Genomic DNA, 18,917 nt, shown 5'->3' with positions numbered 1-18,917 from the left:
TACAATATTCAATAACCATCAATTTAAACGTATTTTATGAGTTATGCTTTGTTATGATTATGCACTATATTACCAAAGGTTTAGGGCAACAATTATGAACAAGTCCTATTTTGCACTGAAAACCCATCTAAATTATTCACAGCTGGATTCTATTAATGAATTAGTAACATAAATTTCCATTAACCTTACAAAGGAGATTCAGTTCCAGTTATATTCCAGTCAGAGGTTTGGTCTGCCCAAGTCAGATTCTGGAATTTGTTTTTATTTAAACCACTGCTGGACATGTTTATGATTTACTACCATTAGGTATGATAAACTACAAGTTTTATTAAATTACAATTCTTTGGAAAACACTGCTTCAGACTTACTTTTATTAATATTATTTTCACATTTGGTGTTGTTTTAGTTGCTAAGTCAGTTATACACAATGTTTCTGATGTCAGTATTTTTCTAAATAAATTCTGTTTTAGTAAAAGTTAATTATATTTTATAAAAGTGAGTGAATAATACATACATAGTGATAATCTTAAAGATATGATGAAAGCTGACCAAAAGTTTTAAGACAAATACCAAAATTAGCTATTTTTCAGTAATTTATTTTTGTTTGTTAAAAGTAAATTAAATTATTTCCATATTCTATGTCAAATAATTGCTGTATTATAAAACTTCAGATGGGATCACTGGAAATTGGTGTACTTGTAGATTTCATTGAAGAATAAAAACAAATTTAAACGTGTGGACAGATCACGTTCCTTCAGATAACTCGGATATGAAATTATCTGCTTTGATAATGTGTATAGTCTGCTCTTTCTTTCACATTGTCAAATTTTTGAAATATAAAATACATTCTATGACAAAATCATACAAGCTCAACTTGTTACTGGGCTTGTTGGAGTAACCTCTAACAACAGCTGAAGGAAAACTGTAATTTTATCTGTAAAGAAAAATTAAAATAAAACTTGAGAGAATAATATATGTAGTTACATTTCAAAAATTGTTTCAGTGTAACAAATTAAAATTATATGCCAGAAGTATCAGTTTTTCAACATGGTTCACACAGCTTTGGATAAGTTATACCTTTTATTTTTATTTATCTTTAATATCGGTGTAGATTATCACTAAAACATTTGTAGTTCATCAATATAAATAAAATGCAGTAAGAAAATGGAAACAAATTACAAAGATACAGCTTTATTATACAATATCCAAAATTCCAGGAAATTGAATATTTTTTAGATTGTTACATAAAAGACTGAAATCTTGATGCTGTAATGACCTATAAGAAATTATAAACAACTACCAACTTAATGCATAATACCTTTAAAAGATATGTTTCTAATAACATTGTTGTGATGAACTATTTCTTGCAGGTGAAAATTATCTGTTAACTGAATATTGATGAAATACCTTTTGGTGCAAACACACAAACAGAAAAGGGTTGGGATATGACCAAGTCTTTTATAAAACTAACAAACCATAAAATACTGCTCATCTTTTCCTGAGCTCAGTTTGTTGTAAGTATTTGAATTTGTAAAACCTAAACAGTTATGATCTAAAATACTGAAAATATTACATCTTTTTAATTTCTGTAGGGAACTCTATGGATGAATATTTAAATATTAAAAAAAAACAGATCAATAACACAGTATCTGTATTTAATTATTGACTACAAGTGTCATGCAAAATTGCACAAAGTTGTTTGTGCAAACCATCACTAATTTTAAAGTGATACAATGGAAAGATGGCACCCACTGTTAACTGTTAGAATACTCTAATGCATGTAGTTAAATGCTGCGTGTTACTGCAATATCCCCTCAAGCAGCTTAGACATTAGCAACTATAGAGAGCAAACAAAGGATCTAGAAAAGGTAATCTCAACAACTTTGGACCACATGTTTATACTAAAACTGTAAATAAACTAAAAAGAAATGATCAAACATGATACACCTGAATATTACACTTCTCCACTCTTTTCCTCAAACTGATAACTGAATATAACTTTAGAAATTATAACCTTTAAACTCAAAATAAGGTGAAGGAGCATGTTAACTTTATTCCTAAATCATGCACCATGTTTGTTTGTTTGTTTTTGAATTTCACACAAAGCTACTTGAGGGCTATCTGTGCTAGCCGTCCCTAATTTAGCAGTGTAAGACTAGATGGAAGGCAGCTAGTCATCACCACTCACTGCCAACTCTTGGGCTACTCTTTTACCATCGAATAGTGTGATTGACCGTCACATTATAATGCCCCCACGGCTGAAAGGGCAAGCATGTTTGGTTAGACGGGGATTCGAACCCGCGACCCTCAGATTACGAGTCACATGCCTTAACACGCTTGGCCATGCCGGGCCACATGCACCATCCACAGGATGTCATTACACTAATTAACAGAATAAAAACCTTTATCAATGATTTATAATAATGGCAGTAAAACAGAACAACCCTGTAATTTGACTTTTCATAAAAAATAAACTAGACAGATTAAATTTAAAAAATGACTTTGCTTTTAATACAAAAAGAAAGTCCCAAAAAATAAAATCTTTTTAAATAGCAACAGTATCAAAATCTAGAGAAAACTACCTTTAAATGAAGAATACTAGATAATAAGAATATAATGCAAAAAATCACCCCTTTATGCAATGAAGTTTTTTAAATAACCTTCAACAAAATGTGCAACCACATACATAAACTAAGAGAAAATAAAAAGGAAATAAACAGTGGGTGTGGGTGTTTTCTCCTAGCAAAACCATTGCTATCTGCTGTGTCCATTGAGAAAAACTGAACCATGATTGTATCACTGTAAATTCATACTTATATTCCATCAAAACATGAACATTAGAGATACCGTGTACACTATAACAGTGGGAAGTCTAATAAAACTATCCATAAAACTGAAACATGTTAATAAAAAGAAAGAACCACATATTTAGCAGCAGAACATTGCTATTTAACTTTAATGAAAATTCAGAGCTGCCCTCTGTATGTAGGGGCAGTTTACCACAAAGTACATACAAAGATACACGAAGATTATCTGCACTAGCCATCCCTAATTTAGCAATACAAGACTAGAGGGAAGGAAGCTAGTCATCACCACCCATTGCCAACTATTGAGCTACTTTTACCAACGAATAGTGGGATTGACTGAAACATCATAACGCCCCCACGGCTGAAAGGGCGAGCATGTTTGATACGACTGGGATTCGAACCCGCGACCCTTAAACTACGAGTCGAATGCCTTAACCCACCTGGCCATGCCGGGCCATGTGTGGTACAATGGCACTTTATACATGTCCCGTGCATATACCTACATAAATGTGGGATATGACCATTTTTTTCATTTTATAAGAGTCAAAAGTTCGACTAAGTCCATAATTCTAGTACTTTTGGTCAATTATTTGGCTTTGCTTCCTCCATCTTAAATAGAATTCAGTTAAAAGATACTTTCTTGTAGATCCAAAGCAGAGATATAGACAGTAATTTTTTTGGTGTCAAAATTGACCATGTTATGATTACGTGACAGACACGTTGCGTGTCCCGCGAATGTTGGTTTCTTCCGTATAAGTAAACTTTGACTTTTATGGCTATGAAGTAGTTTTGACCCTTTTTTATCTCCTTATAACTTATGTACGGATCGTTTATTCAACTTCTGAAGAAAAAAAAAATTCATTATATATATACGTACCAAGTGTTGTACACATCTAGATGGGGCTAACCATTTACCAAACTAGAAACGTCATTTATCAACCAATCACGGAATAGTTACAGGAAATTACCAAATGTAATCTGTTTAACGGCGACGGCTCAATAACCATCTTTTAATTTTGTGCTTTAAATATTATAACGCCATTATCACTAAATAATTGTTAAATTATACATACCCATGATACGCAACTCCAGTTTATAGTGGACAAAGGGAACGTAGAAAATCAGTCCTGACACAATGAACAAAAGTGCATACATATATTCAATTTGGGGTTGTTGAATAATAGGAGCTAACACCAGATAGGCCGATATTACCATAACAACAAAGGGAACAGCTAACGGTACCTTGAAGAGTAAAACAACAAATAATTACATGTACAAGAATGTGACTATATATGTTTATAACTATGAAAATTATTTTGAAAACTCATGACAAAAGACAAGTGATCAAATTCTCAACAATAAAGTCCGTTTAGTTTAGTCACTTAGTATACGTATCAGGAACGTTTTTTTGATACGTAGACTTACAATCACTTTCTGGATAGATTCTTGAATGTTATTGAGTTTATTGCTATGTCATCTCGTGTAGCGTGATCTACAATAACATTTTTGTCATTCTCTTAGAGTTGCTTTCACCCATCTGGTGACGTACCCCCATCTACATTCATAAAAATGTAAATATGATATTCTGACTTTAAAACTTGCAATTTAGTTTCTGTTCCTAAACTCACGTACATTTATTTGTGAACAACTTCTACGCAAAAACTTATATAGTTGTTTCTTCACTAACACAGCACGACCCACAATACTACTGACATTAATTACACTCGACCCCAGAGGGAAAGGACGAGGGTATTGCAACTAGAGCTATGTGTTTTTCCACGCATGTATCTCGAAAACTAACAGACCAATGTATACAAAAGATTCACACAAGATGAAAGTCATTATTGAACAGTCATTCTCAAATGTTGTTCGGATCCGGATTAAAGCGTTTACACGCACACACGCATGTACAATTGAGAGATAAGGCAGTTTCGCGGTTTTGGATTAATAACTCTGTATAGTGTGATCGGATTTGTACCAAATTTCATGGGTACATTACGGTTGAGGCTCCTCTTCGCGCTCCATAAAAGTGATCCGGGATTGTTAATCATTTCTAGATAAGAACAGGATTTTCAGAGTTTACGAAGGTAAAGTTTGACGATATTCGATATCAACTCGTGCCATCTCGAAAAGGTTTGCTTTTTTCGTAGCTAAGCGCAAATCTATATAATGGGATATCAGTGCTTTGCCCACCACGGGTATCAAAATCTGGTCTTTAGCATTACAAGACCATAGACATCCCGCTGTGCCACTAAGGAGCACCTAGAAAATGATCGCTGTGGCAAGAGAATGCAATCTCTTATATAGCTTGTTATCTAGTTTCATTGTAATAATACTGCTATGTTTATCGAAAAAATTTAAAGCTGTGTGTTTTATCTACTAATTTTACAATAAAGTAATAATAATAATAATAGTTGTTTAAATATTTAAAGCAAATTAACTATCTGAATTATTTATAAAAATAATTCAAATTTGTTGTCTTCTCAATTGACTTAATTTTGCCACTTGTTTCTGCCCACATTTAACTCGCTTTATACTTTGTATTAGAATCCAGTTGCTTAAGTGAATACCTTTATATACACAAGAGCATAATGTTCGCCTGTTTGCAGAAGTCCTCCGATAGCTCAAGTTCGCTTTAGATGAAACTTCGCATAATGTTTTAATATAATAAAGAGAAGTTCTTAACAAATTTTCATTACAATTGGATTTCTTGTTAAAAAATAAACAGTTTGCTTACTGTATACGTTCACGTTAAGAAGTTAGTTAGTGAGAGGTGTGTGTGTGTGTGTGTGTGTGTGTGTGTCTCACACACACACACACTAAGATGAAAAAGTTTATAAAATAGATCCTCGCTAAGATTAAAAAAATAGGACCTTATAAAAACTTTTTTAAAATTGCTTCTTTAATGGAGAAATGTTTTCTTTTTGAATAATGTACTCTTAATTAGTTATCACCATTAGATTCCATCTAGGAATATAGGGCCGCATCGCTTGTGGATTCTTCAACAAGTATTTAAATGAGTAGGTTGTTAGCCCACTGCACCGAGCCGTCCCTAATTTAGCAGTGTAAGACTAGAGGGAAGGCAGCTAGTCATCATCACCCACCGCCAACTCTTGAGCTACTCTTGTACCAACGAATGGTGGGATTGACCGTATCATTATAACGCCCCCACGGCTGGGAGGGCGAGTATGTTTAGCGCGACGCGGGCGCGAACCCGCGACCCTCGGATTACGAGTCGCACGCCTTACGCGCTTGGCCATGCCAGGCCCAATGTATTCTAATTTTGTATATTTATTATTATCAACGAGATTAATTTTTGTGGGTAAAGTAAGTTTAATGCAGAATTGCAAAGCAAATTTTCCTAGTGGAGAATTATTATGATATTTCAAAAGAAGAGTGACTGTTACTTGCTGGAGAATTTAAGTGTGCATTAACTATGTATTCAACTGTTCTGTAACTGAAAAAATCACAAGTCCTCCGTATGGCATTCATTGCATACAAATTTACAGATATTTTGTAGTAACTCAAAAAAATGTCATTTCTTTTTGCAAGCTACAAAAGAATTTTTTTTCCCCCACTCAGTACGAGTATAAAGTGATGAAAAACATCGAAAATCATGATTCAATAATAACCCAACGGGGAAAGTAACTTATGACGGAAAAAGTCTGATAACTTTGAAAAGGAAAAAACAACAGGATGCAATTTACAGAAAAAAATTTGGTTTGAATTTCACACAAACCTACACAAGGGCTATCAGCGATTGCCGTTCCTAGACTAGAGGGAAGGAAGCTAGTCATCACCACCCACCGTCAACTCTTGGGCTACTCTTACCAACGAAAAGTGGGATTGACTACCAAATTATAACGCCCCCACAGGTGAAAGGGTGAGTATGTTTGTTGTAACAGATTTGAATCCGCGATCCTCCGATAACGAGTGTCTTAACCACCTGGCCATGACGGGCCTACAGAAAGAGAGCAATAAAGAGATAGGCTTGTTCACCAAAATACAAAATCACCTCAAACTGCTCACCAAGATGTAGAAATCAGGAGCAGGTTTGTGACAGAATTGCACCGTTCAGCTCTCCAAGATCCTGACCGAATAGCAGTAAACGATATTACCAATTATGTTTGTTTTTAAGAGAACCTTCTCATATTAAAGTTTAGTAGTCTTCTAAACCTTCGTGTTTTGTCTTATTTCTAAATTTAACCTTTGTTTTTTTTTAGTTTTTAATATTGATAAAACTTATCAATTGAATCTTTAACATATTTCAGAACAACATTTGAATTTTACATTTAATCAGAAAATCATAATGCAGTTGACCATTACAACATTAGATAAAGTTTCTGTGTTCCTTATTACCAATATCGATGTTTTGTAATAAGAGCAATACATACTTACGAAAATTTAAAAAAGAAAATCATATTGTGAAAAGTACTTTTTGCAATCAAACAGGTTCAGTTTTTACAAGTATGTAGTCCTCCACCCAAATGATAAATTAGTATAATTACGCTCCCTCCCAAACACAGTTTTGACGATTAAACGTTTGCGGAAAAGGAAGAACACCAAATAATACGTTTCTATTCTCTAATAACATTGAAACCAGCTGGAAAAAAATAAACTAAACAGATGGCTATTTTATAAAAAATTCAGTTAATCACATTTAATCAAAACAATTGGAATTCAAATAGACCATAATGCATACTAAAAAAAATAAATATAACTAATAACTTAGCACACCATGCAAGTCACAGAAAATAGATTAAAACCTCCTAAATCATTCTATTAAAATGTTTTTAAGTTAGAACTTGTAAAGTAAAATAGTTTCCAATGAACATTGTTAATAACATCATTCTAAAATATCTAAAGGAAGCTAGAGGTGTCAATCATTGCTATCCGGCATGCGATGTTCATAAAGAAATAATTATTCAGGATTTTTTTTTTTCATTTCTTTAGAACTTATCTCAGTTAAACCGACGCACGATTTTCAGATCAAAATGTAAACTAGTTTTATTTTAGGAACAGAATACCGTCGCTGATAATATCAAATATTATGCATTTAAATCTCGTATATGCTGCTTTCGATACACTTACTTACCACTAGATGATTAAAACACAGGTGTACAAGAACATTCAAATTCGCTAAACGACACAAATATCTAATACAAAACATTACTTTATTCGAACTTATAACACAGTAACACACATTTGTTTTCAAAATACTATTAAATTGCAACGATAAGAAGTTATATATTAATGATACATTATTAATTCACAAATCTAGGTGTGAATTAAACAAACAGTTCATTAATGGGAGTACTATACATATATGTGAAAAATAAAAACGGGCTTTAACTTAAAAAACTGTTAAGCTACAAGTTCCATATAAATTAGTACTAATTTAGTGTAACAGTTAAAATATATACCTTATAAGGCCTAGCTATGTTTTTCTTCTTCCAACGTAAAACTACTAGCGCTGCCATGGTTACTCCGTAAAACAACCACGCTGTAAAGCTAAAGAAATCTATTAAACTTCCAATATTGCCTGGTATTACCATACACATCGCCAAGATAGCCTGTAGATAGGAATAGTCTTCTGTTAGTTCTTACAACTGACATACAACACGATTATCTTAAGCCTTACGTAATAAATTCATCAAATTTCTGATGTAAAAATTATAAAGCATCTTAGCACACTAGACAAACTACAGTATGATGCAGGGTCAATGTAGGAAGTTACCTTTCTCGTTATTAGTATCGAGCTTTGTAACTTTTGTGTGTGTGTGTGTGTGTGTGTGTGTGTGTGTGTCAGCTGAAATTATTTAATAAAAACTTACAGTTCGTTTTTCATAAGTCAATAAGTCCTGTTATCTGAAACACACCAGAAAGTTCGACTATTTTTCACCGATTTATTCATGTATTCTCGTCAATATTAGAACTCTTAAAACAAAATTAACAATAGTAACAAGTCCTGTGGCACTATCCAAAACAGAAATGTTTCGATTTTACAATTTAGTAGTAACTGTCTTTATTATTAGGTCACCAAGAAATGCGATTCTAATTGTACGTATAAAAACACAATTTAAATGTTTCTTTTTTAAACATATTCAGCTATTTAAATACAAACAATCTGTCTTAATTTTCAGTGTCAAATGAAAACGGGTTTTTTATCAACTGAAATTTGTAAGTGTTATTAAAATTATCGAGTTTGTTAAATTTGCTTGAAAGATGTTCTTGTCGTACAGCTTCAAAAATGTACATTCATCATAGTGACTATTTATCAGAACAATTAGCACAAAGCGGGTAATTCTGATCAGAAGTGAACAAGCTTTGTTTAGAAAACTCTGATTATCAGTAATTCTAAAACTTACATTTGTTATTAAAGCTGGTGATGGTGTAAAACGACGAATGTGCACGTATGATAAAATTCCCACTAGATGGCCTTCCCTTGCAGCAACAAATGTTAACCTGAAATTTAATGGCGTGATTATTGAGATTTTGATTATCAAAGTTTCTTTTAAAAACATTCCCCAAACACGTCTTTATAGTTTTGTTAATAAAATATTTTAAACTAATTTAAATAAAAAACGATAAAAAATATAGTTCTTCAGATAAAGCACCAAATCTTTTCGTAGCATAAATGCTTAAAGTGAAAATAAGAGTAAATATATTTTATTGATCACTGAACAAAATACTTTTGAGGCAATTACATTATTAGACAGTTTACGTACTAGGCAATTCTTCAAATATTAAGTTTTGTTACCTTCTTTATGTTTATAATAAAATACTTAAATTTTTAAAAAATCGAGTTGCCGATGTGCAATTTTCACGTTTTTAAATATGCGATAATTAATTTGAAATGCTGTTCCTAATTAATTTAATTTTTTTTGCTTATACAGTACAAGATTCCTTTTGAATTTTTGTATATATATTGATTTTTTATTCCTATATTTTCCCCTTTCTTTACCCTATTCTCATCACCGTAATGTTTTTCCTACACAGTTAAGTTCAGACAGAATCACTTAGCGCACACTTTGATGATTGTTTTTAAGCACAAAGTTTCACAAATAGCTATCTGTGCTCTTCCCACCACGGGCACCGAAACCCGGTTTCTAGTATAAAGACCGTAGACATACCACACTTTAATATGCTGTAATTCTATTATAAGGTGTTTATAGTAATTTCATCGCCAACAAAATATTCCTCAAGTTATTCAAGTATACGATTGGATATTTGAAAAAAAAAATGTACTCAAACAGGAATACGTAACTACACGAGTGCGGAAAAAGAGGCAAGTTTGTTTAATTACAGCATCTTGTGAGCAAACAAAATTACATTCCAGAATTGATACTTATGTTGTGTAGTTTGGAAATTTTCAAATATATAAATTTTAATCAAATGGAAAAAAGTGGAGTGATTAATTTGTACGTTTACTAATTCATGCTATATATATCTCGCACTTATCAGAAGTCGGTTTAACTTTACTAAATGTTTGTATTTTAGCCTATTTTATACTAATTTTTCAGTTTTCAACATAGGTTGAAACACCTACCTGCCTGTCGTAAAATCTGTTCCATTTCCAGCTCCAAAAGTGGATATAGCTATCGTTAGTGGCATAAGAAATGCCATGACTCCCAATACACGAGATGCCCAAGTCTAACAGTAATTAGAACACAATATGTAACTAAATATTGATAAGTCTAATACTATTTTGGGCTTTCTCCATAACACTAGAGCAACTTCATAGTGTAAATATTTGTTTATGTATTTCGTATTAAAACTATTAAAGTGCATATTAAAATTATCTTTGTTTATCGATAGACGTCACATTCCCATAGCTTGGTGCGTGTCGACTTAGTTTAACATATATTTACCATTTTAAAAAACAACAACAAATATATTTGTGTGCAGAAAACTAGGCTACAAACATTAATAAAGTGTTGCTATAATCATTTAATTTAGTATGAGCTAAAAGAAGCAAGTATATAAACCATTTAACTTTCGGTAAAACATGTTGAGTTTTTAAGCCTTTTTGTTTTACATTATATAATAACTTATTATGCATATTTGAAACGTTGTAACCGCTAACTGATTTTATTATATCTATATAATCACTATCAGTTGAGCATATGTCATATCATTCAAGTATTGTTTCAAACGCATGTAGTGTATATTACAGAAAAAAATACGTAGAGTGTAAGTAAATCAACTTTTTCGGTATTACATATTAATATGGTTACATATCAATCTATTTCTTAAACACAACACAAACATAACGAATTTGTCATTACCACTGCTACGGCTTCTGAAGCAAGGACCTCTGTTGTTGACATTACAGTTAAGTAAGATATGTTGATAAGGACGTAGCATACAGTAACCAAGGGGATCCCGAAAGAGATTGCTCTTGGCAGGTTTCTAGGTAGAAAAGGAAGTTATCACGATCAAAGAAATACAAGCTGGTGTTCACAAATAACAACAATGTCGCATTCACTGGTAGAAAACACTAGAAACATAATAGTTTCAGGATAGGAAATTAATTGATAGGCAAACATCGTAGAAAAGTCATACAGATTTGTAGTGCGATCAGTATAATTAGAGAGACATATATATGTACGGTAAAATAAGTTATGTCTGAAGGATATCAATTTCCATTACTTATCTTGTGCGACTTTTCTGGCAACTCGCCTTGTCATTTAAGATATACAAGAGTGTAAAAAGCTATAAAAACTGTTGGAAGTAACTAAACGTGGACAGTTTTTCGCTTCTAATATTTACAATCCGAGAGGATGATTTGGAGTTATGTAAACACATACATCGTATATCATTAAACAAATGTCAACTACAGGGTGTTCGGAAAGTCACTGTGCACTTATATACTTATAACAGATGTTTCAATATAGAATACGGAGGTAAATATGAATGACAATTATAAACAATGTTGAAAGTGACCCCCATTTGCATCAATACAGGCTTGGATCCTTCTTTTTTGTTTCTAAACACCACTATCAATTGCTGGCTTGAAATAGACTGAATAAAATATGATTACAAAGCTGCACAGTGACTTTCCGAACACCCTGTGTTATTATGGCTTATGCATCAGCAACTGGTAGTACCATAACACATATTGGTCGAGGATTTGACGATTTTTTTAATGTATTGCATTTATCTCTGTACCACGTACACAAGACATCGTTAGTGAAACCAACTTAAGTTGATTTATTGTTATATTCCGTCTTCGCTAACATTTACTTGCTTTCAAAAATTTGTTTTTGCTAACATTTACTTGCTTTCAAAAATTTGTTTTTGAATTTCGCGCAAAGCTACTCAAGGGCTATTTGCGCTAGTCGTCCCTAATTTAGCAGTATAAGACTAGAGGGAAGGCAGCTAGTCATCACTACCCACTGCCAACTCTTGAGCTACTCTTTTACTAATGTATAGTGGGATAAGTTATATTATAATGCCTCCACGGCTGAAAGGGCGAGCATGTTTGGTTAGACGGGGATTCGAACCCGTGACTTTCAGATTACGAGTCGAACGCCTTAACCCATTTGGCCATGCCGGGCCTCTCAAAAATGTCAAAACATACGGCCGCACGAAACGGTTAGGTGTAAAACTGTCAGTGAATTCTAAAATGGAGCTGGATTTGTGTACTGATGCTGTTGAAAGAGAATGTGGACAAACTCTTTCGCCTCAAGAGGTTTACTGATTATTCCTTCAATTTTTTTGAGCAATTTCTATATAATTCCTATCCTCATGAATTTTTTTTTTTAATGTCTATATATTTTTGCTTCACAACTACGCAGAGAAGTCGGGTCATTTAGCATTGTTAAATCCGCAGACATCGCTGTGCCAATGGGCAACCACAGGAATATTTTAAAGCAGCTTAAACGGACTTAAAATAATGTGTTATAGAAACTCTAACTGTACGAAGTTAAAGAAAAAAACGAAATAAAGTTTGGACCGAATTGCACAATGTGGCCAAAGATGGTCGTAGTCTGGTGTAATGGCCAGATATAGTAAAACAGACATCTAAACTTCCAATTGTCTCAGAGGGATATTTACGAATTTATTTTGCTAAAATTTGGGTTTAATTTAAACTTAAGTTCATTTATGATTTATTCGTTGAGTGAGGAAATTTTAATACGAAAGTTTCAATAAATATAACAAAGTGAAACGTTTTCATTATAATTATTCATGTTTATGCCTATAATTATTTAACTGATACCACAATTTCAAACTCCTAAAATGATGTTTGTTAATTTAAAACAGTTTATAACCAGTAATAAAAAAAAAAAATTCCTCGGATAGTGTTTGATTAGATCACCGGTAATAGACAAGTTTTCAATTGTCCTTTCTTTTTCATCTACTCTTTTAAACGTTTATTTGGTTAGTCTTTGCAATATTTATGTTCCATAATATTTCATATTTTTCTCGAAGTTCTGATGATAATTTATCTAATAAACGTGTCCCTTCAGGTGGTTCAATTCTGTTAACTCGATCTAATAAACAGTTGCTGCAGTTCTGGAAACGTCACGTACAACACAATGAGAAAAACGTGATTATTTCGCGTTTCCAACCGACACCATTTCGTGAGATACATATATTAGACGTGGATCTATCCAATCGAAACTAGACTATTATAGGGACTGAAATTCAACCATTTAGGTGAAAAACATCTCTTTCTTACAAGTTAGAGTATAATAAATTCAAAGATGCGACACTGTGATGTCGATGTTGTGAAGGATATTAAAAATGCTACATCTGTCTGGACAATATACGACTGTAGCAAAGAAGTTGCTTTTGTTAGTTAACTCACTGAAGCGAATAAATAATTGAACATTTACTACCTACGGTAGCAAACTGATACGAAACCAAAAAGGACGTTTAGTAAACTGCGGAATTGTTTTGGAAGGCATTTGATAATCTGCGTGACCGAAGATATGATGGCTGTTTTTCCTGTATCTGACCATTACATCTGATTACAAGTCCCTCACTACTTCCAGTGGATCTACGGATTTAAATCGATTAAAACAGTTTCGATACCTTAAGTGGGCAAAACAGCCAGCCATTTTGTAGCTTTGTGCTTAACTGCAAAGAAACAAAACCGAATTACATTAATGTGTTTCTCCAAAGATAAGTAATGGGCACTGGTTCGTACGGCGTTTAAATATATCGGTTGTGAACACGTGAGGAATAAAATGACAGTAAATTTATTTGAAGTAATCCGAAACTTTCATTTACTGAAAGCATCACAAAGCAACAGATCTTTGTTACCTAGTAAAACCCTTGCATTTGGAAGATTTCCTGAACATTGGATCTACATATTAATTGACAAAGATCGTTACCGAGTTGCATCTTTTATGAAATATCGGATTTTGCAGTAAATTGTTACAATGCAGAGAAACTTGTTTCAATCATCGGTCGCCTTCTATGTAGGTGACGTCAAGTGTAAACTTGTGGTTTCTGAATACATATTTGTTCGATAAATTGCAAACGTCGTAATGGAAAAGGGTCAGAGTTTCAGATGTATCCAAATATTGGCTCTCATATCGCCTGATTCTAAGTCACACCTTGTGCAGGTGCTCATTCTGAGTGTTGAAGTTTGTCAAGATTAATATCCGTAGCACACTGCCAGAGCAGGGTTTTAAGATTAATATCCGTAGCACACTGCCAGAGCAGGGTTTTAAGATTAATATCCGTAGCACACTGCCAGAGCAGGGTTTTAAGATTAATATCCGTAGCACACTGCCAGAGCAGGGTTTTAAGATTAATATCCGTAGCACACTGCCAGAGCAGGGTTTTAAGATTAATATCCGTAGCACACTGCCAGAGCAGGGTTTTAAGATTAATATCCGTAGCACACTGCCAGAGCAGGGTTTTAAGATTAATATCCGTAGCACACTGCCAGAGCAGGGTTTTAAGATTAATATCCGTAGCACACTGCCAGAGCAGGGTTTTAAGATTAATATCCGTAGCACACCGCCAGAGCAGGGTTTTAAGATTAATATCCGCAGCACACTGCCAGAGCAGGGTTTTAAGATTAATATCCGTAGCACACTGCCAGAGCAGGGTTTTAAGATTAATATCCGCAGCACACTGCCAGAGCAGGGTTTTAAGATTAATATCCGTAGCACACTGCCAGAGCAGGGTTTTAAGATTAATATCCGTAGCACACTGCCAGAGCAGGGTTTTAAGATTAATATCCGTAGCACACTGCCAGAGCAGGGTTTTAAGATTAATATCCGTAGCACACTGCCAGAGCAGGGTTTTAAGATTAATATCCGTAGCACACTGCCAGAGCAGGGTTTTAAGATTAATATCCGTAGCACACTGCCAGAGCAGGGTTTTAAGATTAATATCCGTAGCACACTGCCAGAGCAGGGTTTTAAGATTAATATCCGTAGCACACTGCCAGAGCAGGGTTTTAAGATTAATATCCGTAGCACACTGCCAGAGCAGGGTTTTAAGATTAATATCCGTAGCACAATGCCAGAGCAGGGTTTTAAGATTAATATCCGTAGCACAATGCCAGAGCAGGGTTTTAAGATTAATATCCGTAGCACAATGCCAGAGCAGGGTTTTAAGATTAATATCCGTAGCACAATGCCAGAGCAGGGTTTTAAGATTAATATCCGTAGCACAATGCCAGAGCAGGGTTTTAAGATTAATATCCGTAGCACATTGCCAGAGCAGGGTTTTAAGATTAATATCCGTAGCACATTGCCAGAGCAGGGTTTTAAGATTAATATCCGTAGCACAATGCCAGAGCAGGATTTTAAGATTAATATCCGTAGCACAATGCCAGAGCAGGATTTTAAGATTAATATCCGTAGCACAATGCCAGAGCAGGATTTTAAGATTAATATCCGTAGCACAATGCCAGAGCAGGGTTTTGCGTTGTCAACTGAATCAGAAACGAAAGAAGTTGATCAAGATGGATATTATTCAGGAAATTTCAGGAATCACTTTACTGTTGAATGTTAGTAAAAGTATAATTGTTAATTTGCCTTTTGTATGATGTTCTACCGTAGTGTTCACAGGCTGATGTTATTACTATACATGTTGCTTTATGCAAGATATTTCACACACACACGTATACGTACGGAATACACGATGTCGTAAAATGAATATACCGAAAAAATAGGAAGTTGAATAACTTTCTAATTATTTGAGATAACAATATTCAAAACAGATTTTATTACAGATTTGAGAACTGATTGTTTCCGAGTGAAAACTACAACTTTTTCACCCCTCTGGGAACAAAAAGTCTACTATAACAAACCAAAGAATCTTGAGGAACTGGAACTTCGTATCTGTTATGTTGTCGTATCCATCTCTATAACTGTTGGAAAACGTCCTTAAAAAGTGAACACAGAATTAGATTGATTGTAACTAACAATGAAAGACATACAAAAGTTTATTAATTAAATAAAATTAAACTTGAGTCTTTAGAAGAAACTGTTTTCAACTTCATTGTTATCTCAAATACCAATGCTAGTCAACTTTCTTTTTCGGCATATGCATTTTGAGACACTTATGTTACAGACCAATACCCGATTTTATTGTACGTCCTGTTACTTCGTGAAAAATCACGAAACTGTTGTGTATTTAACTATAGATAACCTATGAAAGAATTTCACATTTATTTTTGATATTGGTACACAACTATATTATTCAGTATTTGCCCCATCCCCAATTTGAGAAAGTGTCTGACCCCCTGCAAATAGTTTTAAAAGTTGGTGTTTTTATTTGTGACATTAACTGTGGCCAACTACGTAAACAAAAATACAAATTACTCGCCATTAATTTCTCTTAGACCTTGGCTGGCAACAGATTTGTTTGTAAATGTAGTTAATTCATTTGACTGGAAATCCAAACTATTTTTTTGAAGTAAACATGGATTCTTAGGTAAGATGATAAATTTCAAACTCTTCAGAACAATGTATTGGGTCCATTGTTAATACGTCCACGATGTGCATCTGGGATAATTATATACAACGAGGGTGAACTATGAAAATATTAACCTAAAGGAAAAAAAAACAAACACTTACACAAAAGGATTTACCAATTCTTCTGTGACGTAGTTCAGGTTGTTCCTAAAACATATAATCGAAATAAGTAAATAAAACTAAATATATTAAATATTAAAGTACAAATAAAATCAGCGACTATCGAAAACTTCTTAATAGCGATAATGTTATTGGTGTATTATTTGCCAATAATCCCAATGTATTAAACAATAAAATTACAAGTATTTATACATCACTGAGGTAACTAAAACAACCACAGCATTGAATAAGGTATCGCTTCAGAAATTCTTTCCATATTTGTCATTAGTTTATCTAGCGAAACAGTGATGTTAAAACAGTAAAACCCTTCCTATAAGTGAATAATGTTCTTCTGGTTTATGATTTTTAATTTATCCTGTTAGTTATAAAGACAATACAATCAGAGATCAGTGTAAATGACTATGATCCAATACTAATATATTTTATTCTAATAGACAGTGAAGACAGATTAAGTTAAACGAATTATAGATTGTTTTGATTTCACATTTCAAAACTTTTATTTGTGTTTCAACCAATTTACTATAACGTTCTGCGTATAGCTTTAGTGTTTGTTTTAGGATATTCGTACAAAGCTACCCAGGGACTATTTGCATTAGCCGTCACTAATTTTGAAATTTATCGCTCACAGGGAAGGCAGTCAGTCAGCAGCAACTACCGCTAATTTTTGGGCTACTCTTGTCTGATTGGCATAAACCGCTACCCTTTTAAGGCAACCACGATAATGGGTCACGTAACAAGAACCAGCAGAACCAAAGCCCGGCTATCTTAACTACTGGGCCACACAGTAGAGAAAGAATAGATAATTTGACGTGTTATATGTAAATGTATAAACATGTATTAATTTAAAGAATTATTGCTTCTTGTTAATCAAGATGCGATAATTTTGAATTGGTGATAAAAGTAAAGCGTTTTTTGGCTTTGAATAGATTTTAGGGTGAACCTCATGTATTTCTCAAGGATTTTTTACTAGTGAATATTCCCTATAATACTTATTAATTATTCTTAGGTAAAGTCATGCATTAAAGTAATTTGTGACTAACAATGACCAGGAACAACTGATCAGCAACTGATGAATATGATTTGATTGAACTTTAGAAAGTTGATTTTATTCACGTGCTTGATAAGTAATTAATAATGCTCGTTAAAAGTTAAAAAATGGCTCAATAACTTCTCAGTTATCTTATATACTCAACCCTTTGCAACTCCCAAGTGAATTTATTTTGCAATAAGAATAATATTAAAACATAGTAATTCATGAGCAATACATTCGTATTAAATCAGTAATTCCTCAAATATAAATTGTATAAACGATTAGTTGAAGTAAATAGATGGGAAAAATAAGCCTGGATCAGTCCCAGATAAAAGAAAATAGTAGGATAAAAAAACTGACCATTGTGTAGCATAGCTAGAACAACGTCCTTATTCCAATTCTTGTAGAAACAAGACGGTCAGAGAATAGTGGAAGGTTTGATCTGAAAAACTTATAACAATGTTGCTCACTCCAAGGTAACTGCCATGTGGCACGAAGCTGAGCACTCAATACATAACCGTAGTTTATATACGGGATAGGCACAGCTTTGATGGCACCAGAGCAGACAGACTTAACTGCACTGTCAACAAGCTCGTTCCCACAAATACCGATGCGGCCAATTATCGAAAAAAAAAAACCGGAAAGAAACAGAAGATAAAAAAATGGGCCAGAGTCGGTGTGTATAGTACAACTGCTATACTACATAGATTCGACGAGATTTAGAGCAAAAGAAATGGCATACAACTCGACACTAAATGCAGAAACTACAGAAGGGATCATGTGAACAACTGCTGAGTCGCAACAAACCATGGTATATTCCTTAGAGTCATCCAATTTTGAACCATCTGTATAAACTGGAATGGTGTGAAGTGGAGTGTCACACAGGCCACACATTAGTGCATCAGTTCCAAATAAAAGAAAGTGATGAGTTCAAAACTGACCAATGCATAGTCTAGCCAAAACAACTTTCTTCTTCTGATCCTTACTGAAGCAAGATGGCCAAAGAACAATGGA

At 33.6% G+C, this 18,917-nt stretch overlaps 1 protein-coding gene across 4 annotated transcripts in view; it reads right to left on the bottom strand.

Annotated features, from left to right (window-relative positions):
- Positions 1 to 575: 575 nt before the first annotated feature.
- Positions 576 to 18,917, bottom strand: part of sbm (L-type amino acid transporter sobremesa) — a 54,667-nt gene continuing 36,325 nt past the window's right edge. For 3 of the 4 annotated variants that reach the window (XM_076465248.1, XM_076465247.1, XM_076465246.1), the window contains 7 exons: positions 16,856 to 16,900; positions 11,096 to 11,219; positions 10,357 to 10,460; positions 9,176 to 9,272; positions 8,231 to 8,380; positions 3,881 to 4,049; positions 576 to 934 (listed from right to left, as the gene is read on the bottom strand). In XM_076465248.1, the coding sequence (XP_076321363.1) occupies positions 870 to 934; positions 3,881 to 4,049; positions 8,231 to 8,380; positions 9,176 to 9,272; positions 10,357 to 10,460; positions 11,096 to 11,219; positions 16,856 to 16,900 (754 nt within the window). In that variant the 3' untranslated portion in view covers positions 576 to 869. Of the gene's footprint in view, positions 935 to 3,880; positions 4,050 to 8,230; positions 8,381 to 9,175; positions 9,273 to 10,356; positions 10,461 to 11,095; positions 11,220 to 16,855; positions 16,901 to 18,917 lie in introns of those variants that run through there. The other variant, XR_013016693.1, reaches the window with a different exon arrangement.

The sequence above is a fragment of the Tachypleus tridentatus genome, chromosome 10, assembly GCF_004210375.1.
Source record: "Tachypleus tridentatus isolate NWPU-2018 chromosome 10, ASM421037v1, whole genome shotgun sequence".
In the NCBI taxonomy this organism is placed as follows: Eukaryota; Metazoa; Arthropoda; class Merostomata; order Xiphosura; family Limulidae; genus Tachypleus; species Tachypleus tridentatus.
Note: the sequence above shows the minus strand (reverse complement) of the source record. Positions and strands in the feature narration are given on the sequence as shown.